This window comes from Pinus tabuliformis, chromosome 8 (genome assembly GCF_031772625.1).
Source record: "Pinus tabuliformis cultivar Carrire ecotype Pingquan chromosome 8, CPIR1, whole genome shotgun sequence".
Lineage (NCBI taxonomy): Eukaryota > Viridiplantae > Streptophyta > Pinopsida > Pinales > Pinaceae > Pinus > Pinus tabuliformis.
The window spans coordinates 1,792,695,269-1,792,720,553 of NC_142294.1; the positions used below are offsets into that span (position 1 = coordinate 1,792,695,269).

The following is a 25,285-nucleotide window of genomic DNA, read 5'->3' on the forward strand; positions in this document are numbered from 1 at the left end:
GGGTTATGTATGAGTCCAAGAAGAGAGTTGTTACACAAAATGTGCAAAAATATGGATGACAGCACTAGGATGAATGTGCTCTCCGAAATGTTGGTATGAGAGGGGTGGTTTAAGGATGACCACAAACATTGGAACGCTTAGTGTAGTTCCCAAAACTCTTCCAAAACTGACAAGAAGATGAAGTCTTCTACTAGAGAAAGTGTCCCTAATGATTTGGAGGGGGAGACCAACTAGGAAAAGGGAGGTTTGCAACCTGCATAAAAAGGGAGAACCTTAACCTAAAAAGGGAGGTCTCAACCTGCGGTGGTTTAAGGATGACCACCAACTCTGGAATTCTTAATGCAATTCCTGGAACTCTTCCAAAACTGACAAGAAGATGAAGCCTTCTGCTAGAGGAAGTGTCCCCAATTCTTTGAAGGGAGGTCTCATCCCCGCATAGATGGATTAAGGTTGACCACCAACTAATGGCATGCTCAGGGGCATCTTTGTCTCTGGCTACAACACTGAATCTGGTATGGTAGGTTGTGGCTCAGGTTCGCTTGATGTGGATTTGAATCTTGTAGATGACCATCATTTTCCCCTATCATATACTAGGTGAGAAGATGAAGAGATCTCAACTGCAAGACTTTTCAATATTCGAGAACAAATCCTGTTGTATGAGCGAAAAATCTTCTTAGTTGTTGAAGCCCATTGCCAAGAACCGATCCATCCAAGATGAATTTTTGTTCTTGTCGAAGGCTTGTTTTTGAAGCATCTTTGTGATGAATGAGTACGTTGACCACAATGCTTGCACGAATGAAGATCAAAAAAATGATCTTTAATATGGCCAACTCGGTCACAATGTTGGCATTTAATAATCTGTTGCGGTTGTTGTGGAAGAGGCGCAGAATCTGGAACAACTGAAGGTGAACTATCATGAAGAAATCCAACACTCTTAAACTGGATGGGCTTTGAGTAATCCAGAATATGAAGGGACGCCTCCTTATCATATCCAACACATGTTCTGTGCTTATTGCTGACAAGCACTTCCCAAGGTTTGATAATTGGCCTGGGAAGTGCAGACTGAATTTCCACACCTGCATGCAAATATGTTCCTGAAATGGGCATATGATGGGGATCAACCTCAATTTTACTGACTTGATCACTTGCTAATTGCTGATGGTTGTCTTTTTTGACCTCAAACAAAGGATTGTCCTGAACAAAGACAAATTCATATTGATGACTACGCTTTTGTAACTCCTCTTGTTGTACCTGAGATTCAAGCTGCAAAAAATCAATCTGTTCTTGTGCATTTTGCAGAGAGGTTTGAATATCTGTGAGAGTGTCTTTGCTGACTTTAATTGTGCTTTCAACAATTGAAACGATTAGAGTTCTTAATAACTCTAATAAATTATCAATTCTGACCATTATTTCAACAAATGATATGACAATGAGGAAAATATACCCACTTGTACTCTCAGCACATTAAGAAGAGGAGTAGACTCCAAGACTATGAACAATCTTCCAGATGCAAGTGAGAGTAAAAAACCTTGGTGTCAACAAGAGAAAATGACACCCGAAAAGAGTTTCAACTCAACGCAAAGCTGAGAGGAATATAATGCATTTAAATGTATAGTCCAAATTGACAATACAAAGGCAGAGAGACAATCTATTAGTATCACAAATATTGAAGGCCCAAACTGGCAATCCAAAGGCTAGTGGTTGCAGTTTTCAAACCTCGGAGGCATTCATTTTCATCGTGGCCGGCAAATATTCGGTGTTCTGTTGTAGCTATCCATCACTCAATATATTTAAGTCGGGTGAGTTCATTTCTAGCTTTAGCCAATCTTAAAAACCAATTACTCCATGAATTCCCCAACAAATCCAACCGCCAAATCCTCGAGGAACTGCACCATTCGATCCAAAATTTTCTCATTTGCCCAGAGGTCAGCGAATCTCCGTAGTAGGTGACGATTGGTTTCAAGTTTTGAATGCCCAATCACCAATAATTAAAAAATTCCTGAAGAACATCGAAGGCAATTGTAGGAGCAAATCAAAGTCGAAGCCAAAAGATCAATCCCAAGCAGTAGTAAGCTCAGAGGATTTGTTGTCAACAGAAAAGATTCCCATCACTCCACTTGTCAATCGAAAACAGGGACAGATATTGCTTAGCCTACGCCTGCACCGTCTTCCCGCAACATGACACCTCCAGCAAATGGTGTCATGGACAGTTTTAATCACCGAGCGTTGAATGAAGAGGAATTTCTGAGACTTATCAATGCTCGCACTCGGGAATTAAATGACAAGTGTTATACGAAAGCTCAAACATTTGCATCAGATTCTTTAATTCCTGTAAACAGCTCGGTTGTTGTTAAAATGCAGGAGATCACAAGTTCGAGTAAACCTCAAGCAAGGTTATTTCTTTGAAGCCTCCTTTTCATTGCACGGACCTTACATCTTTCTGACGTAAGCCCCATATCATCAATCAGCCATCGGAGTGGTTTTATGACAGTGCTCACATAGACCAATGCTTTATTCATGTTCCAATATATCAGCTTCACTGTAGATGTAATTCAACATTTTGTATTCCACGAATTCCAAGCTCAACATATGGAACTCAATGAGTATGAGCCAACGTAGGTGCAACACATTCAACACACAGATGGTAGGATTGATGGACGACACTGGGAAGGTGAGGCCCCAAATTCTGTGTATGAATATTCTTGATTCAAGAAGTTGTAGAATAGGAGAGAGCAAAGAGAAAAAACAAGGAAAGGATGGCCGACGGAGCTGTCAAAACTGCATACAAACCGCAAGACAGACTTACATATTCTCTGCACAAGGGACTCTCCACTATCTAGAGAGAATGTCTATCGAGGTCACGAAAGAAAACGTCACTGCCTCATGTCAAGAACTTTCGGACATTACTGATTACTCCATTGTTGTAATTCATGTGGTTTATTTGTACCGGCCCCAACAGAAGCAGCGACAACCATGCCTCTACATCAAAGGTCTCGACTAGATTTCATCAGGTAGTAAGAAGCTCTGGAAGCAGTTGTGCTAGTGGCCGATATAGAAATGGAAAGGGAGATCCAATAAGCAAATCAAACCAACTGTGTATGTGACGAGGAATAGGAATAGAAATGCAAACGTCCTTTCAGAATTATAAGCAGCTACAAATTAAAAATAGTACGCAGAAAAATGGCATAAATGGTAGATTGCAGAGTTGTGAATTTGTAGAAGGGAGTTACTCCAAGTCTGAAAAGCTCAGAATGGCAGAGGTCACAACTAACATGCAAAGAATGACCAGATTTCGCCCTTGCTCTAATACCATGTTAAACATACATGGAATGTGAACAGTAAATATGAAAGATAAACATTGAATGAATATATTGTTGGCATGATATACATGTATAGTACATTGGTGTGACCCTCGGATTCATATTCCAAGTGGTCTCTTGGACGCCGGTGGCTGTTCACATTCCACACCAACCCATAGAGGATTAGGTGTCCAACATCGCCCCCCCCTAATCCGAAGGGGGTATGTATGAGTCCAAGAAGAGAGTTGTAACACAAAAAGTGCAAAAATATGGATGACAACACTAGGCTGAATGTGCTCTCTGAAATGTTGGTATGAGTGGGGTGGTTTAAGGATGACCACCAACACCAGAACGCTTAGTGCAGTTCCCGAAACTCTTACAAAACTGGCAAGAAGATGAAGTCTTCTGCTAGATGAAGTGTCCTTAATGATTTGGAGAGGGAGACCTTCAACCTGGGAAATGGAGGTTTGCAACCAGAGAAAAAAGGGAGAACCTTAACCTGAAAAGGGAGGTCTAAACCTACGGTGGTTTAAGGATGACCACCAACTCTAGAATGCTTAATGCAATTCCTAGAACTCTTCCAAAAGTGGCAAGAAGCTAAAGTCTCCTGCCAACAAGGATGATGGTGTAGGTGATGCCACATCATCGTGCAAGTCCTAGATCATCTGCCAAGTGTATGGTGTAGATCTGGGGCTAGATTGGCATGATGGATCAAGTGCGTCCTCCTCGTCCAATAAGTGACCACGAGCAATCTCTGAATGGTTGTCGAGATCCATGGAGTGCAATGTGTTGCTGTGGAGGCCCATGGTTCTCAACGCTTACCCTACATGTGCCAATATAGCCCTCTGGAGGATTAGGACCCCATATAGGAAGACCAAACCCAAGATGGAAACCATTTGCAATCCTAGATAAGATCGAATGCGTCCCCTAGCCTTCCAGTAAATGAGCTTACCTAATTACAGACCACAGGCGGGGACTTCATAGTGGCCTGCCCTTCCATAATGGGCTTCAAGATGTGCCAATGTCTCCTAAACTCCAAATGGGGTTAACCAATAATCCTATTAGGTGGTTTCTACTTCTAAAGGGGATAATATAGTCAGGTTACATCCTTCGAAAGGTGGTGGCATGTGACATATAGGTGAATGAAGAAGGGGCAGCCCTACGTCACATGCTGGGGGTACAAGGATAGCTAATAAGAGGGAAGCCCACACTTGGGTTTATAATGTATAGAAGGGAGCAATTGTGGTACATAAGGTGCCCCAGCCTTGATTTTTCCACCCTTCTCTATATGCCTTTTGCCTTTTTATGATTTTCTTTGATTAATTGCTTGAGGCAAAAGGGCTGAGAGCATGATGTATAAGATATAGCAGTGAATACCCCCTTTTAAGGTGGGGCGGTTCATTCCCCAGCACGGGTTGGGACAACAATGGGTTCCTATATGATGAAGGAGGTTCATAGAACCTGTAGGAACCAAGGTGATGACCATGATACTAGGGTAGAGATCATGTATTAGCTTTTGCCCATGTGCAAAATGTGTTTGTCTCGGCCATCTTTTGCATTTTTGTGGTACATTTTCTAGTTGAATGTGGCCATATATGCTTTTATCTTTCTTTTTCGCTGCATCAACCTCCGGGCTTCATTCCACAGCATGACCGAAGGTGTGGGCAAGGGGAAGGGGCATGTTAACCCTATGTGGACCCAGTAGAGGAATGTGGACCCAGGGGGGGAGAAATGATGAATGGGGTAATAATGAATGGAAAGAAGGTAATATAAGCAGATAAGGGAGTGGGACCACACAACCAAAATCAGGGTTTCCCATGAAATACCATCCCTAGAGCCAAATGGTCAGTAAAAGAGATCCCACGGGACTAGAATCCAAGGTTAATACCTAAAAGGGGTCTAGGGGACAAGAGCACAGACCTAGCCCATTCTTTCCACCAAATCCCCCCATTAATCCATGCCCAAAAGTGTCCATGATAAGCAAACTACAATACTCAATTTCCAAATGACAAGGCATACCTTCAAGTTCGAGAGGCCCACCTTCAAACATACGATCATGGCAGATGGGCGAGGGACCACATGGTTGGCTCAGGTGGCGGAGAAATGGCACAATGAGCTAGCTGGTGGCTACAAAGGGCTTTTGGCTGCAGGCCAAGGACCATTTTGGAAAAAAAAAAAATCTCCTAGGGATATTACCCATAAAATGGTGGATAATATCCTCTATCGCATCATTCTTGAAGATTGTCCTTTTAAACCCTAGTTACATTTGTCCATTCAGTTTTGGAAATATTGGAGATGGAGGAAATGGTAAAGCACACTCCTAATATTGCCCCTCGTTTGAACCAAAAAGGGGGAATGAAGGATCATGTGTCTCACTGGTTGATGCGCCAATGCATCTGGAAATCACATTCATCTTTTAAGCACAAGGTCTGGACCTGGCTTCTGCTCCAACATGAGTTGGTTATCAAGAGTAGGCTGCAGAAAGTAGGTGCAGAAAATGTTGTTTGTGTTTTGTGCTGCAAGGATGGAACTATTATCCATGTTTTTTTCTAAATGTTGGGCTGCATGATAGCTCTATTTATGATTTCAGGCTGAATTTCATTTCTTTACTGCCCCACTTTCACAGAAAGGTGGCTTCTGCTCCAACATGAGTTGGTTGTCAAAGTAGGCTGCATAAAGTAGGTACAGAAAATGTTGTTTGTGTTTTGTGCTGCAAGGATGGAACTATTAGGCATGTTTTTTCTAAATGTTGGGCTGCATGAGAGCTCTATTTATGATTTCAGGCTGAATTTCATTTCTTTACTTCCCCACTTTCACAGAAAGGTCCTGCTGTAGGTGACATTTGGATGATTCGGAACAGCTGGAAAGCTTTGTGGCATTTTGTGTTGAAACATAAGAGTGAAATGGATACAAACACTATGTCTGAACTATGGTAATTACTTGTGAATATATATTATAGTTCTTTGATCTTCATCAAGCAATCACATTTCAGAAATTCAACCAATAGCCATGAAAGGAAAGTATAGATCACAATGTTGAAAACTTAGGCTGTCTCAAAGAAAAATTTAGCTCCTTAGAAGGTTTGACCTCTTTCTTAGATTGCTTCCCACGTGTGAGAGAGAGAGATATGTGAGTGATAAGCGAGTGAAAAAATAAAAAGTTCAAGTGTATTTTTATAGTGATTTGAGGGTGGCCAAGAGGCACACCTCTTTGCAAATTAAATTTTGGTAGGTAGTAAACACTAGTAAGTTTGTACATTTACATTTTTACTCAAATCTGTTAAAGTGTTGAAGAAACCATAAATAATCGTGAGCAATAACTCCTAGTAGGTATATTTATTTTCATATTGTTCCTTATCCCATCTTTTACGCAAATACTTGCTTAAATTATGGTGGGTAGTAACTAATGGTAAATATGTTATTTACGTGATCATGAGCTATTTTCAAGGATTTTAAATTTTAATTTTAGGTGGTTTTGTTGATTTTCTTTCTTTTCTTTCTTCTAATTTAAAATTTAATTTTCTTTCATGTTTTTACATAGTATTATTGTTAAAATTGGCAACTAGGGTCAAACTCAATGTGGGTCATCTTATTTATGGCCGCTGATATTTTACTTGGACTCCTCTCATCGAGAGGTATAGAATTGATCTAAAGATCATCTGATTCCGATAAGTATTCATGGAGTTATGAATTTATTTGTGTTATAAGACAATTCGTCAAGGTCGACCAGCGACCAAATAACCCCCACATGTGCTCAACGCTTTAGTATAAAAGGAGATGACTTGAGAGTCATTTCACACACACTTCTCTCTTGATTTCTCTCCACTTGTTTTGGGTTTTAGTGTGAGAAAAATCTAGGAGGAAGTAGCCCTAAGACGCAGGAGGGAAGGAGGCCTACACACTGCCCTCTACAAGCCCTAGACGCAGTCCTAGCACAGCCCTAGCTTCTACGCATAACCTAAAAGACGCAGTCAAGAAGGGGGGTTATAACAAGCCCTAGACACAGTTATAGAGGAGGCCTTAACAAGCAGTCAAGGAGGGTTATAACATGCCCTAGCCGCAGCATGAGGAAGCAAGAACAGCGTGACAAAGGAGGATTGTTTTGGGTTTATTACAAGGTCCAAGTTGCTGTAATGGAGGCCAAGTATGATGTGTACTAGACCAAGCCCTTAAGGGCTAAACGCTGCTTGTTTAGGCACTGTTTTAAGGGACCTAAGGCTACAGGACTGCTATGTGCTAGGCCGCAGGACTTAGCACTACAGCAAGGCTTGCGTAGGGGCAGATTAAGTGTTGATATTGACCCTAGGCAGCAGCGTAACAAAAGAGGTGTCTCTTAAGGATGTGCCGCAGCTTTCCAGAGGGTGTAGGGCTGCAGCAGTGTGCCCTAGTGCCCTAACCAGAACAGTCACAAACATCAGTGTACAAACATATTTGGAGATGTGTTGGGTCATGTTTGATTGGAAAGGTCTCTTCATTTATAAGGAGATTCTATATACTGTCACTAGAAGTCCTTACCAGCAGCAATAGCCAATTGGGACAGCAGAAAATGCAATCATGGTGGAGCATGTTAGATGGGACAACAAGGACATGGTGTTTGCATGGGACAGCAAAGACATGGTGCTTGCATGGGACAGCAAGCAATCATGGTGCAGCAGTATGAGCAGTGACAGCATTGTGATAAGGGGCAGCATGATGTGAAATGCTACAGCACAATGATGGGCATCATGACAAAGTGAAGTGCAGCATGTTGTGTGCAGCACTTGCTAGTATAGTACAGTGATATTAAATGCTACAATGAGATGCAGCATGATGGGCACAGTAAGGTACAAGATGAGGTAGCACTGGTAAGTGCAGCAAGATGATAAGGTACAGCAAGATGTTGCAGTACTAGAAGGTGCAGCAGTATGATGTGTGCAGCATGGTAATGAGGTCCAGCATAGTGATGATGGGTGCAGCACAATGCAGCACAGTGAGGTGCAGCATGATGACGAGGTGCAGCACAATGATAGGTGATGGAGTCACCTTGGAGAATCAGTTGAAGCAGCATGTCTTCAACTGAGTTCAGCTACCTCATGTATCATCTACTTAGAGATGATCTATGCTCTTACTTAGATAAGTCAAAGTGTTGACTTCTGTTGTATATGTACTCTCTCTCTCTCTCTCTCTGCTGAACTATTGAAGAACATATAAGAAGAATTGATCAAGGGTTTCCCCACATTGGGGTTTGTCCCTGGCTAGCGCCACATCTTGTGTCCTTTTGTCTTGGCTTGTCTTCTGCAATCTATGTTTATGTTCTATCTGCAATTTACTTTAGCGCTGATGTGATTGCTAATCTGGAAAAGATATTGAGCTAACTGTGAAACTTGAAATAAATTGCTCTAAGCATAGAACATACCTAAAATTAACAATTATAAATACATCAAGGATTATGAAGACCGACCATAGCTACATTCTTCAACATTTTGTATGGTTGATTGCTCTTGGCTTTCCGTGGAAGCGTTGTTGTAAAGTTACTTTCAAGAGGACCAGAGCTTTTCACCATGATGTTGATTCCCTGTTTGTTGGTGTGCAAGTTCATATGCTTGCTTTTTGGCATTTTAAGGACATGATCTTCACAAAGCCCTTGTTGTTTGTGTGATGTAATTTTTCTGTTCCGTGATGTACTGATTTGATCTTTGAACTAGAATGTGCAGCATTTCAGAAAAGAAGATCTAGAAAGTAGAGTCAGACACTCATATTCATTTTAAAAAAAAACTAAATTACACATATGCAGCAGTAAAATTCAATTAAACAAATATTATATTATGTGTAAATTGATTTCCACTGAACTATGGTAATATATCAATAAACAAACAGAACAGTTATAGCGCTACTTATTTGCCATATGCTGTGCTACTTTTTCTTATTTCTTTAGTGTGTGTGTAATTACTAAGATGAAAGCTTCAAGGTGCTGGACAGTTTGTTGAGCTCAATCCTATCATCGCCTTATCATTCTGCGGACAATGAATACTGCTAGAAAGAATAACTGCAACTTTTAATCTATTTCAAGTTCATTTACAAGACATTACTTCAAAGGTCAGTACTGCATTTTAACATCAAAAACCAAAAATAATAATAATCTAAAATTCAAACCAGTCATACACCCAGTCCTAACTAGTCGAAACATTGACTTTGACAACAAAAAATTGCCTAGAAATACTTGAAGAATCAATTGAGAACAGATAAAGCAAAATACCTGGGGAAGGGGCAAAGTTGCTAGAAGATCTAGAAGGAAACCCCCCTTAAAATATCTCCATGCAATCTGTTTAGGATCCACAACCAGTTCACCCCTTCCAAAAACCCTTGAACTTGGAGCAATAAATGCAGTACGAAACTTTAGAATCATATGCAAGACATAGAATAAGTCCGTGATTGAACGAAAAACAGTGACAGTAATTTCCAGATTCATATCCATTTTCATACATGAAGCAGTACTGTTAAATAAAGGCAGGTAGAAGTAGAGAGGATCAAGAAACAGAGCAACTAGGCAAGCGATGAGAAATATCTTATTCCACCTCTGAACCAGTTCACTTCCCGGGTCAAATATCCTCTTTGCCAGAGACTGATAATCCTCAGCAAATACTTTGGTTTTCCCAGAATGCAATGGATTGCCAATATCCACCAAGCCATTAGACTTTTTCAAAGGTTTGGCAGATACTATCTGAAATGATTCAAAGTTTGCCTTATTACCCTCATCCTTCTTTCCCCAGGTGGACACTTTACCACCCAAATCATCTTGAAACCTGAAAGCAAACAGTAACGAAATAGTAAATACTTACATAGTTTCCAAAGGCATCCATGAACAGATAGTAATCTTAAATCGTTCATTCTCAAATGCAGTGTGCTATGTGGATATGGAAAATGTCCTTCATAATGTAATTTTTTTATAACAGTACTTTTATCACAACAGTACTTTCCTTAATTTGCACTATGCATTGCATTCGTCATGTTCTTACAAAAAGAACAAGGAACAAATGATCTATAAACTGGGAGAAACTGCATAAAAAAGCAAATAGCATTGTAGAAATTTCTGCACTGTTACTTATATTACAAATTCAGAAATTTCACCTCACGAGATTCCCTGGATCTAGTCCCTGTGAACTTCAGCCTTAGGGCTGATCTGAAATATTAATTTACAACAGCAAACAGCACACAATATTTCACTTCAATTCACCCAACAAAGTAGGCCGCGCAAGACAAACCATACCAAACATATGCCAACAAGTTTCAGGCATCACAGCACACTTTTCCAAGCATATGCCAATTAGGCTATCACTTAACAATTTCAGCCTATGTTCTGTCAAATCAGTATGAACAACAAATGCTGAAAATCACTCAATCATGGTTCAAGCATAGTTTTAAAAACCGTTTTGAAAAACCGGTAACCGGTCAAACCGGCCGGTTAGCTAGCTGGCCGGTCGGAACCGGCCTAAAAACCCGGTTTAACCCATCACTTGCCCGATTTTTTGACCTAACCGGTAAAAACCGGCCGGTTTAGGACAAAACCGGCCGGTTTGTAACAAACCGGCCGGTTTTGTCCTAAACCGGCCGGTTTTAGGCACAACTTGTGACCTGTGATCAGAGTCGGTACTACATTCAGTGTGCTCATGCCCATGATGAAAATTTACAAATATGGTAGATAAATACACAGATATGTGGCACCAACAAATACCCAAGTTCTACAAAACAAGTGACAGGATGAGAAATGTGGATATAGTAAACTGTAGCACTTATCTAGATTCTAAACATAGACCAACTGGAGTGAAAGAGACCTAATCTTTAGGCTCTGATGCCAAAATAGGTATAAGCTAAAGGTGGGAGCAAGATGGGAAGCAAAAGCACTTCAATTTTATTAACTTGGAGAACATAGCTTATCCATTAAAAGTGAAGCGAGGGTCCTTAGATAGAAAAGGAACCCTATCATAAATTTGACACCTTATGTAACTCCCCAACATACCAATTTAATATATAAATAGGAGTCATGCATACAGCTGGAGAATCTAAATGATAAACACTATACTAGACGACAAATTGTACTAGAAGTTACAACTTACAATGTCACAACAAGACAAAGTCACAAAGAAATATTATAATATTACAAAATGTGATGAGCACAAGTGAGTCATGACAGGATTGTATGGCTTGACTCATGACAGTGACTTCACAAACAGTGCAACAGTGATGACTGCAGCATGACAGAGAGGTATGGCTATGATCTATGGACAGTGAAAGTGGCAATGACACAGTAATCCTCTTGATGGCAGTAACCTGGTATTACGAGTAAGCAAGTGACAGCAGTGTTAGTGGACAGTTGGATCAGTGGGAGCAGTGAAAAGTTGCATAGAGGGAGCAGGAAGTGCAAAAGGAAGATGCAGTGAGAATAGCAGTAGGCAGCAGTCATAGAGCAGCAATGAATGTGTGAATTGATTGATTGTAAAGGAAACTGAAGACCCCTGCAGACTTAGTCTGCATATCTTTAGACTTGGGGAGTCTTGTACTACCTTCCAGGTTTACCTGCTAAATGTTGGATGTACATCATACATAACTGAGCTTATTGTTGAGCAAATTCTTGTGTACTCTCCTTGATGTCATTGGTGGCATTGATACTGAGGTTGCAGATCAGGCTGAGGCATCCTTAGACTCTGAACCAGATGATGTCTATGTAGCTCCTGATGATGATCCTGTGTCTAGTAGTGGTGATGGACTTGATAATTGATCATGTGTACACTGTAGACTTGTAGTAGGCCAATGGCCTCATAGCTTGCAGCATTGTTTTTGGACTTTATAGGCCATTTAGAGCCTCATTTCTTATGTATTTTGCTATTTTGTCGATGATATGTATTGCACTCGGTGCCATTTTGATATAATCACCTTTGCATGGTATATAAATGAGCAAACTTTGCATATTTTGTCTCTATTGGCTTGGAATCATGGTTTTACATCTTAAAAATAGTTTTGTTTCATTAAAAATTAATTATTTAATGTATTTTTTTAAAACCGGTTCGTTTAGACCAAACCAGTCCCGGTTAGACCGGTTCCGGTCGGTAAACCGGTTCATTAGGTGGACCGGTCCGGTCACCGGTTCCGGTTTTAAAAACACTGGGTTCAAGATGACATCGCAAGATGAAAATAAAAAAAGGAATTGCACAATTTTTAATAGCCAGGAGAGTTGAGCCCCGAGGGTTAGCTCAGTTGGTCAAGTGACAAGTCCCCATCGTTAAAGCACCTCTGCTATTGAGAGGTCATGGATTCACTTCTCTCAACACTTTCAAGGTCAGGCTCCGTATCCTTTTGAGTAGATCTGCCTGGTACAAATATTCCGTGGACATAGCAGTCACTGATCTCTCTGGACTGTGAACCACATAGAAAAAAAAACTGGGAGAGAGAAAGAAGAAATGAAGTACTTGTACATACTCGTAACTTATCACAAACTCATACAATTTTTTAGCTTTCCAAAACCTAGCTAGGGAAACCATGAAAATCCCAACCAACAGCAAAGAACCACAACAAGCAAGCATTGACACCAGCAAGTCCTTAGATACAACATCGAGCTTGTATCACAAACTCTCCACACTAGCACTGTTGTCTTCTTTAAAGTTTAGAAACCCTAGCAATATTGCATCACAGAAGTACATGTCAAGACAATTCTACTGCTAGCCGCTAGGCTCCAAGTCTACATGTCCATCTTAGTGTTTGAATACTCAAACCCTAGGTCTTCCACCATTGCATCATCACAAGCACCAGAACTTCCATGGAACATCAAGAATACAATAACCAAGTTTTCTTCCAAGCAAAGCCTCACACCAAGCTCAAGACTCACCAAGTTTATCTCTCTAAGATCTTGCCCTAACCTTGCATCCCATAAGAACAAGGTTCCAAAATCATGCACGAGCTCCACTCTTTGTGTCTTCTACAAGGGTAGAAACCCTTGTGCAACAAAAAAAAAACCATAATAACCATCATCATGTTCAACATCGTTTCTTCTCTAGGGCTTGCATGCATAGCACTAACCTTAACATCACAAGAGCACGCCTCACACAAGTGACAAGAGCAATCCCTCCATGAACAACCAATACAACTCTCTCTCCTTATCTTCTCCTAGGGTTTGCCTGTGAACCCTAGTGTCTTACTGCATTCAAGACTCTCTCTCCCAAAGTTCTCATGAATCCTAACATTTCCAAAAGAAGCACAAAAAATAGTACAATGACAATAATGAATACAAGAGCTCTCTCCTCTCTTATGTATACAATAGGTCAGGGAGGCGAACATAAAATAAGGACATAACTCCATACAAGTAACCAACTAGGAAACCCCACATGGAGCTTTCTAGAATACAAGGATATAAATATGTCTAACTAGGGTTTATCCAATCACAAAGTGAAATTCCCTCCAACCACGATCCTCCTTGGGCTCAATGCCCCTCCAAGATGGGGCACTCTCCAACACACTGTTAATCCAATATTCCTTCTTCCACAATGATTTGTTATCCAAGTGTCCTCATTTAAGGCACTCTAAATGTGTGTCACATGTCCTCTCATATGCCCAATGCTACTCTCATGTATGCCACTATGGTAACAAATCCCCAATGCTCCTCAACATGTGTCCAAGTCCATCACCAACCTCCATGAAGTATGCTCTTCAATCCAAGTGTCCTTGAGTCAAGTGTCCAACCTCCAAGGTATATATCACATGATTCCAAGCTCCAAAGGCTAAGTTCCCATCATTCCTCTTAGGTAGTGTTAGACTTATAATATCAGCCAAATTTATTTTCCCATGGCAATGTAATTTATCCCCAACAATTTATTTATTTACCCAAATAATTACAGAATCACCGGAAAATAAAATCACTAGTATTTTTGGCTTCTAGAATTAAATATATGCAGTGGAAATAAACCAAATGGATCAATCACACATTACAAAATAAATCACCCACAACAATTCTCTATCATTTAATTATCTGGAAAATCTAGGTTTTTCGACCCACAGGGATACAACGAAAAATACAAAATCCTGGAACCTATAACTCAACTCCCATAGAGTGAATTCAGCCCAACGAACATGGCCTCTAGGAAATTAGCCTCCAAATGAAATCAGCCTGGAGAACTTGAACCAAATATTAGCCAACAACTTGACCTACACCCTCCTTGCGTACCACTAATGCACACTAGCGAAAACTTGGCCCTTTAGCAATGGCCTCCTCCAAATAAAATCAAACTCCCTCCGGCAACTCAACCTTGCAATCTCCTCTTACTCGACCTCCTAGATTCGCCCCTATCCACTCGCACTTCTTCTATGCGCTCTTGGTCCACAGAGCCACTCGTACTTAGTATAAATCCCTCTCTCTTCGTGATGACTCGCTCACTTCACTTGTGCCTACACCTCCTCACTAGGCTCCATTTATAATCTTCATTGAGTCTCAATCCCTAACCCCAATCTCCTTCTAGAACCATCTTGGAGATCAACGATTGAAATTATTTCTAAATCACTTAAATAATTAAATTATTTATCCTTAGAAAATGACTCAATAGTCCACAATAATTAATTTACTTTAATTGTTGTACTTTTCCTAAGTTAGACTTGGGAAAGAAGACATAAATCACTTACTCCACCAAGCAAGCACCTAAAAGAGTCAAATAATGTATTCCACATGCTAAGACACCAAGCCTATCTAGAAGACCTTCTGAAGCTACAACTCACTTCAACAGGTAGGTACCTTCCCTAATTTAGCAACTAACTCCCCCATTATGTGCACCCGACAGTTTAGTCATCATTCCAATTAGGATAACAACCCTCCTAGGAAAGGGAGCCATGCTAGCATTCCAACCAATACCAAGCATTCACCCAAATAGGCCATCCATATGTCCAAGAAGCATCACCAAGGAGCCAGGAGACATAGCACTCTCTTAGCAAGATAAAAACACTTTCAAAGTAACCTCAAAAGCTAACATACTTCAACTATATAACAAACAAATTACATTAAACTCTCCCGAGAAAAAGAGGATTGTTTTGATCACAAAAAAAATTTACTACGAAAATGAAGGAAAGAGTGCATGTGAAGGCCACAAATTGCACTAGTAATGATAAAATGTGGTTAACTTACCTTTTTTGTGTAGACAAGCCACAAAAAAAGATTAAAAAAAAAATATCCCAAAACATTAGTGGTTCCAGACTGGAAAGTTCACACTGCAAAAGATTAAGGACATGCCCAAAAAAAAGTGAAGCACAAAGAAAGAATTACTTGCAATAGGTGGATTAGCCGATTTTTCCATAGAATATATCAATAAATAAAGGCACCAATAAATAATTTTATGACCACCTTTATACAATATATTTCTTATTCCTCTTAACATCTCACAATGTTGCAAATGTCATTATCAACAATTTATTAACAGGGTTAATGAACTCCTGTTATTGGAAAAAATCAATAAAATATAGACAAATTATCAATAAATATTAGCTCGCTTTTAAAAAATGCAAAATATTTTAAAATTTTAATTGACAATTTGTCAAGTAAATACAAATAAATTCATATCTCCATAAATACTTGTTGAAATCGAATGATTGTTAGATCAATCCTACACCTCTCGACGAGAGGAATCCAAGAAAAATATCAGCTGCCATAAATAAGATGACCCACATGGAGTTTGGCCCTAGTTGCCAATTTTAACACTCCCTCTCAACTAGGGAGAACTCCATCTACTAATCCATCTGACCGTCAATACTATCTCTGCCATCAAATGCACTGCCCTACACTACTCGGCTCTACTCTGCTGAACTATGAAGAAGAAAAAATGATCGAGGATGTATCATACCATCCTCTACTAACCCGAAGTCAGTCCCAGAGAGTGTGTCATACCACTCTTACTAATCCCAGATCAATACCAGAAGAGAGTGTCTCAAACCACTCATACTGATCCCAGATCAATGGAGGTCATCCTAGCATAGGGAGTACGGTAGATACAATGATGCGTCCATCGATAGTACTACTATGGTCCCTAACCCCATTTCCCTACTCATTGGCCAGATGAGAGGTACTTCCCATGAGTCCCAGACTGCATGGGTTAGGATGCCTCTACAGGAGAACCACTCATCCTATCCATAAGTCGCCACGAGGTATCACAAGGGAACGCTGAACCTTTCGCCCTGTACACAGTGCACCACTAGGGGAGGGTAAGTCACCCTATGGTCACTTGACGCTCCAAGAAGTACCCCAAGCCCCTTGGAGCTCCCAGAGATCAATGCATGCATCATGCAGGACCCTCATAAGAGGGTCTCTCAACGACTCCAAGTCGTTCTCGAAAAGTCAGGAATTTGACCTTTCCCAGGGGCTTCATCAGAATGTCAACGACCTACTCTTCTGTACTGATATGATGGAGCCTTATTGCTCCTCGTTGTACCATATCCCGGATAAAGTGGTACCTGATATCGATATGTTTGGAGCGATCATGAAATACGAGATTCTCTGATAAACGAATCCCACTCTGGTTGTCACACAAGATCACGGTAGTATCCAATGTATATCCAAACAGCTCACTGAAGAGCTTTCGCAACCAGACAGTGTCACAAGAGGCCATACTCGCAGCAATGTACTCTACCTCAGCGGTGCTCAAAGCCACCGACTTCTGCTTCCTGCTCATCGAGGATATCAAGGCAGATCTGAAAGAGAAACAGCACTCAGAAGTGCTCTTTCGGTCCACCACACTGCCTGCCCAATCAGCATCGGTATATCCATGTAGTCTCACATCTCCTGTAGTGTATCTCAACCCACGAGTGATTGTGCCATGAAGATATCTCAACAAATTCTTGGCACCAATCCAATGTGAGTGGTGAGGCTCAACCATATGTTGACTCAATGTGTTGACTGCAAAACATATATCCAGACTAGAGTTCACCAAGAACATCAATGCTCCTATGAGTTGACAGTACTCTATAGCATTTTGTAAAACAGGTCCGGCAGCACTACCGCTTAACTTCTTGAAGTCAAGCTCCATCGAGGTAGTCACGGGCTTGCAGTACACCATATCGAATCTCTCCAATATCTTCACCACATATTTTCCTTGAGATAGGAAAATCTCCCCTGGCTTCTGCCAGACTTCCAGTCCTAAGAAATAATGCATCAGTGTTAGGTCCTTCATCTCAAACTCGGAAGCCAACTCTCTCTTACATTTGTGAATGAGAGGGTCTGCACCTGTCAGAAAGAGGTCGTCAACATACAGCACCAGTATGAGAGGCTTATCATCTTCAACCTTAATGTAAAGGTTTGGATCGGCTTCACTCCTAGTGAATCCCAGCTTCATCAAGTATTTATCGATCCTTTCATACCAAGCTCGAGGTGCTTGCTTCAGCCCATAAAGGGCTTTCTTCAACCTACACACGTGAGATTCCCGATCATGAATCTCAAATCCCTCTGGTTGTTCCACATAGACTTCCTCTTTGATCGAACCATGCAAGAACGTGGTCTTGACATCCATCTGATGTAGGTTCCATCATTGCGAAGCAACAAGGGCTATGATTGAGCGGATGGTGGTGTATCGAGCAACAAGTGCAAATATCTTGTCATAATCTATACCTTCCTTTTGAGAGAAGCCACAAGCGACAAAACAAACCTTGTACTTTTCAGCACTTCCATCAGCTCCATGCTTTATCTTGTAAAGCCATTTCAAAGTGACAACTATTTGGTCCTGGGGTCTGGGGACCACATCCCATACATCATTCTTCATGATGGACTCGTATTCCTCAGTCATAGCATCCTTCCATACTTGATGCTTCATGGCTTCTGCTAATGATGAGGGCTCATTTTGAATGATAGTGCTCATAATGGTCAAGTATCCCTGATACCTAGTCGGCTTCTTACTTTCACAGAGAGGTCCTCTGGGTGCAATGTGTCCTTCAGCATCATCAAGAGTCCCCCTAAGCCATGAGGGCCTCTTCCTAGAAGAGGAAGGCTCTTGCGGAGGGGGATCAATAGGGTCCATAGGTTCTTCCACTTCGGGCATCGTCTCATCTTTCTTTTCCTCCGGTTTGCTGGTGTCAGCTTCTCCAGTTTTCCTTAGTATAGGAAGATTGTCAACTTTGCTAAGAGCCATATCTTCGTCAAAGGTGACATCATGGCTAATCTCGACTTCCCTTTGACCAGCCACATAGATTCTATAGCCCTTAGTATTTTCATTATAGCCCATGAAGATTCCCTTCTTTCCAGATGCACCCAATTTATTCCTTTTCTCTTTCGGCACATGAAAATATACAGGACTTCCAAAAATTCTAAAATGAGATACATCAGGTTTCTTACCAGTGAACATCTCTTCGAGAGTCTTGGAATCCAATGCTTGATGAGGGCATCGGTTTTGAACATATACGGCGGTATTTGCAGCTTTGGCCCATAGAAACTTTGGAAGCCTTTGATCATGGAGCATGGAACGAACAGCTTCCAAAATCGTACGATTCTTCCTTTCTGCCACACCATTCTGCTCAGGAGTGTATGGTGTTGTGGTCTCCCTCTTAATGCCAGCTTCTTTGCAAAAGTCATGGAACTCATTGGATTCATACTCGGTCCCATTATCAGTCCTTAAGATCTTGATCTTCTTCTCAGTTTGATTCTCGATCAAGGCTTTGAAGTGACGGAACCAAGAGAACACTTCATCCTTCTTTTTCAAGAAGTATATCCAAGTCTTGCGAGAATAATCATCTGTAAAAGTGAGGTAATATAAATATCCTCCCAAAGAGTTCATAGGCATCATACCAGATATGTCGGAGTGAACCAACTGCAATATATCGGAGGTCTTGCTATGGCTTGAGGGGAATGATCCCCTTTTGAGTTTTCCTTTAGCACACCCCGGACATACACCTTGCTCTACTTTAAACTCAGGCATATTGGTCACCATTTGTCTCACATCAGGTAGAGCCTTATAGTGAAGGTGGGCAAACCTCCGGTGCCATAGTTTAGACTGAAGAGTTGTGTTGCAAGACATGACTCCCAACAGACTTCCTCCAACTTGATATTGAGAGTCAACCCGAAACCCAAGAGTGAAAGCATCTTTAAAATCCTTTTTCCATACACGTACCTTGCCATCGATGAATACTAGGTTCTTTTTTAGATCAGGCACATATAGAAATTCTTGCAAATGAATTGTGTTACCCTGATTCAATTGAAGAGAAACATTCCCTACGCCCTTCACGGAATAGGTGGAGTTGTCTCCAAGAATAATTTCCAGGTTGGTCTCCTTCTATATAGAGAGAGCTTCTTTGTAACCAATGAAGTGCCTTGAGGCACCACTATCAATAAGCCAATTGCCCAACAAATCCGGAGGAGTAGTAGAGAGGGCCGTTATCAGATAATATTCATCTTGCTTATTGTTAACAACGTTGAATTCATACCTGGAGTTTCTTGCCTTCTTGGAGGGTTGACCACTTCCTTGATTTCCGGAATTCCTCTTTCCTTTGCCATTGAACCTGCCCTTTGATTGTTGTTGGAATTGCCTCGGGAGTGATTTTGATCATCGTCATGAGATATGTTCTTTCTATCAGGACACTCACTCGCATAGTGGCCAATTTTGTTGCAAACGAAACATCTTCCTTTCCTTCCACCTTTCGATCCAGCCTTTGCTTTAGATTTTGACCCGAGATTATTTCTCCTTTTAGCATGAGACGAGAAAGCAGTGGGATTGCCTCTAAAGGCAGGCATTTCCTACTCTTCCATCCTTGTCTCTTCTTGAATGCATCTCGCCATCAATTCCTCAAATCCTGGAATTACATTATTGTTGAGAAGAGTGGTTCTAAATACATACCATTCAAATGGGAGTCCTCCAAGAGTTGTGATAGTCAGTTCCCTGTCAGGAATGACTTCCCCAATCGATAGGAGATCATTCTTGATCTCAGTGATCCTTAAGAAGTAGGACTGCATATTCTCGTCTTTGCCCTTCTTAATTTCCTTCAGCTTATTCTTAAGGAACAAAACTTGATTTGCATCACTAACTTTAAACAAGCTTACCAGTCTATTGTAGATTTCCTTGGAGGTGGTCAGCTCAGAAACGTAGGCCACCAAGCGCTTGTCGATAGAGTCCTAGATGATCTTCTTTGCTTTGACTTCACCCCTGGTCCACTTGTTCCTTGCAGCAACCGATGCATTTGATGGAGGCTCAATGATTCTGCCTCTCACATGGTCCAACACTTCTTGCTCTTCCAATGTTAGATCGAGAGACATCTTCCATCTGTGATAGTCAGACTTCTCACGGAGCTTGTCTTCGGCGGGGAAGTGTGATGAGGAACCCATGAAGTCTATAGACTTTTCCAACAGTCTTCGGTGATTGCTCTTGCTCTTGCTCTTGCTTGGGCTTTGTCTTCACCTCAGCTCTGATACCATGTTAATTTATGGTATGTTCTATGCTTAGTGCAATTTACTTCAATTTCTTCTTATTAGCCCAATGTCATTCACTGTTTAGCAATCACATTAACATAAAGTAAAATGTTGATAGAACATAAATAGATCGACAGAAAACAAGCCAAGACAAGAGACACCAGATGTGGCAGCTAGCCAGGGACAAACCCCAATGTGGGGAAACCCTTTGATCAATTCTTCTATAATCTTCAATAGTTCAGGAGAGAGAAATAGTACAAATGTACAGTTCTGTAATTTTATGACAGCAGTAATAAAACCCTAACCAGCGCTTTCAAAGTTGGTCAAACAGTCCACAAATGACCTTGAGTCAACCTTGGTCAACTCGGCCTTCAATAACAATGAAGGTCAACCCAAAACAGTCCAAAACGCATTTGGAGTGTTGCAGGAGGCTGAAATTCTACATTAAGTTGGGGACGAAATTTTGATGCAGTGGGGTCGAAATTTGTCCTTGATGCAGTACTGGAGCAGTGTTGATGCAGTATTGATGCAATCGATCTTTGAAGGGTGGAGGAACAGTTTAAAGGTTGACTTGGTGGAGGAAGGTGGTCTTTGAGTCTAGGGTCTTGGTCTATCTCATTTTAAATCTACTGAAGGAAGAGTTTTTCACTGGGTTTTCCCCTATCTATGGGTTTTAGCACTGGCTAAGTGCCTACATCTACTGTCCATGATCTTCATGTTTTTGCTTTAATGATTGCTTGATTAGAAGAAGATAAAGGAAGAACATAAAGAAGCTAATAAGAACATAATAATATCACAAGTAATTATCAACATAAGAAAATCTTTCTGCCTTTCCGATTTTCTAACAAAGAATGTAGTCAATTACAAATAGTTTGCAGTTTCAAGAAGCAAACATTTTAGGTCAATGAATAATTTATTTGAGATGAAAATTCAAGTATTTTATTTATGGTTGAATTATTGTAACACAAAAAACAATGCACGGTGTTAATATTTTTTTGTGCTTACACTAAAATCAATGCACACTATTAATCTAATTACTTTGAAATTAATGTACATCGTACATCTAGTTCCATCAAATCAGAAATCAACATCTACACTAAAATCAATGCATGTACTGCAACCAATCAAATAGGATTTGAAATTAACATCTACAAAGAAATCAATGCATCTAGTGCAGTCAATCAAATAAGATTAGAAATCAACAACTACATTAAAATCAATGCATCCAATGCAATCAATAAAATAGGATTACGAATCAACATCTACATTGATATCAATGCATCTATTTCAATGAAAAACCAAAATATCCATGGCTTCCTAAATCCAAATTCTTTTAACTTTTGTAAAAGTCTTACTTCCTCTTCCTCTATGGTTAATAATGTTCAATATTATATAATACTATATAATATATGTATTTGTCTCTGTGTGTCTATGTATTTGTCCCCTCCCTCTCTACTTCTCTCTCCCCCATTTATCTCTCTCTCTGCCTCTCCTTCCCTCTTTCTCCCCCCGCCATCTATATCTATATCTCCTGCCATCACTTTGCCTTTGTCTCTCTATCTCACACCCCCAAACACACACGTGCTCTCCCTCCCTCCCTCCCTCTATCTCTCTCTCCCTCCCTCCCTCCCTCCCTCTATCTCTCTCTCCTCTCCCTCCCTCTCTCCCCCCTCTATCTATATCTTTATCTACCTTTGTCTCTCCTTTGTCTCTTTATCTCAACCCCCAAGCATAAACACTCTCTCCATATCTATCTGTCTCTCCCTCCCTCCCTCTATCTCTCTCTTCTTCCCTCTCTCCCCCCTCCATCTATATCTTTATCTACCTTTGTCTCTCCTCTCTCCCTCCCTCTTCCTCTCCCTCTCTCTTTCTTCCCCTTCTCTCTCTTTTCCCTCTCACTCTCCTCTCTCCCTCACTCTCTCTTCCCCTTCTCTCTCTCTCTTCCCCCTCTCTCTCTCCACCTTTCTCTCTCTATGTCTTTCTTCTTCCCTCCCTCCCTCTCTCCTTTTCTCTCTCTAATCCTCTCTCTCTTCCTTCCTCTCTCTCCCTTTCTCTCCCACCTCCCTCTGTCTCTCCCCCCATCACTTTCTCTCTCTCCACCCTCCAACTTTGTCATTATCTCTCTCTCTCTCCCCCTTGTCACTCCCTCTCTCCCTCTCCACCTTTATCTCTCTATGTCTTTGTTCTCCCCTCCTTCTCTCTCCCCCCCTCTCTCACCTCCTCACTCCCCCCCATCTCTCTCTCTCTCTCTCTCCCCATATGATCAAGAATTGTCACACTATGTAATCAATAATATATTTAAGGTCAAAAATAATAATACTTATAATGGAGATGATTATTATTATATTATATTGGAATAATAATAATCAATATTATTGATTATTATACCAATAATAATGTGTAAAGAAATAACCTTCTAAATAAACAATAGTATATTGAATTGTTTCTGAATCCATCGCATAGGGTTTTTGTTTTTCATCGACGTTTTGAACCAACATATGTGGCTCATCATCAGGATGAATGTAAGAATGATGGGAAAGTTTGATCCATTGGAAAATAATTTATATAGAAGGGTGAGATCATAATTCCTTTTCATTGTCTGTAATCAATAATCATTCAAAGGTACAAATTTCATCAACTTTCTCCCTTCCATACAGGGCAAAGATTTGAGATTTGAGATTTCTGGAATCTGAATTATGTTGAATTGTTTCCTAATCCATCGCAGAGGGTTTTGTTTTTCATCGACGTTTTGAACCAACATATGTGGCTCATCATCAAGATGAATGTAAAAATGTGTTGACGGTGTTGGACCGGCCAACATTATGGGATCTCCCTAGTATGAAGTCCCAACTAGACCTCACACCGTTTGGTGTAGGAGTCCCATCCAGTACGATGGCCTAGTTGCCATTATCTTAAATGTTTGTCTTAGCTCTTGCCTGTCAACACATAAGAGTGGTCTGCTTTGTCTAAGAACAACAAGGTTCGCGTGTCCGATGAGTGCTAGTGTTAATTGTGTCAATGTTCTTTCACCGCAGAGAGAGAGGGTGGAAGTGAGTCTCCAGTCAAAAGGGAGGAAGTCCTAACTCTGTCAAAGACACACAACACAACAGGACATGCACAGCTTCTGGAAGAGCAATCCACACAGGTGCAGCAATCGCAACACACAAGGGGAGATAGCACGTACAACACCCAGCGGGACAATCCGCGCGAGTGCGACGGTCGTTATAACAAGTTTATGTGAAAGGTTTTGTCTGATGTCCGGGGAGGTAACCAACACAGGCATGACAGCGTTAACAACTTATACAACACATTTTCATAAATATATGTATTAGAACAGCTGAATGAGTTCAATTGTTTAACACAGGTTAAAGCAACATGTATTACAAGTGCTCAAGATTAATCTTACAAACAGTGACAACACAAGCGTGAAAACGTGTTGGCCTGTTATCAGGTTTCTGAATTAAGCGAAAGTTTCAAGACACATCGATACACCATACATCAGTAACCCCGTAGGCGGGGCATTGGAGCCACTACTCGCTCCTCAAAGAAAAGATTACAGAATCTCAAGGTTATGTGGGAGGAGCCAAGGTGAAAAGTCCTTTGCATGTACAAATGAAGGCTATTTATAGCCAAGGGTAAAACTAGCCCTTGTGACTGTTCAACTTCCCTCATGACTTTTTGACTTTCATGACTTTTCAACTTTACATGACTCTCCAGATTACAAGTGGGTCTATTGTACTTCCATGTTACATTACATTGATTTACAACAGCATGGCCCACAATAGTGATGTGGCCGACATGACTCATGACACGACTCGACATGACAGTGCTAGTATGTTCATGTTGCTGGCGGTGTGCATGTCGAGCTGCAGTGTTGCTGAGTGATGGATGTCCTCTTGGTGTATCACAGCTTCACCTCCTCATGGCAAAGTGTGCAGAGTCTTCGATGGTCATTGGTGTTCTATTAATTTATGGTATGTTCTATGCTTAGAGCAATTTACTTCTCTTTCTTATTATTATTCACAGATTAGCAATCACATGTGCATAAGTAAAGTGCAGATAGAACATTAAACAATCAACAGAAAACAAGCCAAGACAAGAGACACAAGATATGGCGGCTAGCCAGGGACAAACCCCAATATGGGGAACCCTTTGATCAAATCTTCTTTTATCTTCAATAATTCAGCAGAGAGAAATAGTACAAAAATCTGATTTATATTAGTAGTAGCAAACCCTAGATCAGCAGCATCAGCATTAGCAGCTTCATCATCAAAACTAGGGCAGTCGATATCTCGCAAACCGACTGTCGGATCGGCTTGATTCCACCACCAAAAAATGCAGCCTTCAGAGGAGGTCCAAATGGACCTACAGCGCAGTTCTGAGGAGGGGATCTTCTGGTCAACGTTGGTCAAACTTTGGTTCTGCAGTTGCAGCACTAAATTCTGCGTCCTTCCTTCCACCTGTGTGAGAGAGAGTCACCTACTGCGCAGGAGAGAAGAGACTCTTTACTGCACTGGAGAGAGAGAGAGAGATGTGATGAGTTGAGTGAGTCCAAATGAGGAAAAGTCCTCCTGTATTTATACACATCTGATGAT

At 40.9% G+C, this 25,285-nt stretch overlaps 1 protein-coding gene across 2 annotated transcripts in view; it reads right to left on the reverse strand.

Moving 5' to 3' along the window:
* Nucleotides 1-25,285, reverse strand: part of LOC149243390 (protein CNGC15b-like) — a 132,026-nt gene that overhangs the window by 59,640 nt on the left and 47,101 nt on the right. For both annotated transcript variants that reach the window (XM_089374496.1, XM_089374497.1), the window contains exon 3: nucleotides 9,534-10,080. In XM_089374496.1, coding sequence (XP_089230622.1) covers nucleotides 9,534-10,080 — 547 coding nt within the window. The remainder of the gene's footprint in view (nucleotides 1-9,533; nucleotides 10,081-25,285) is intronic.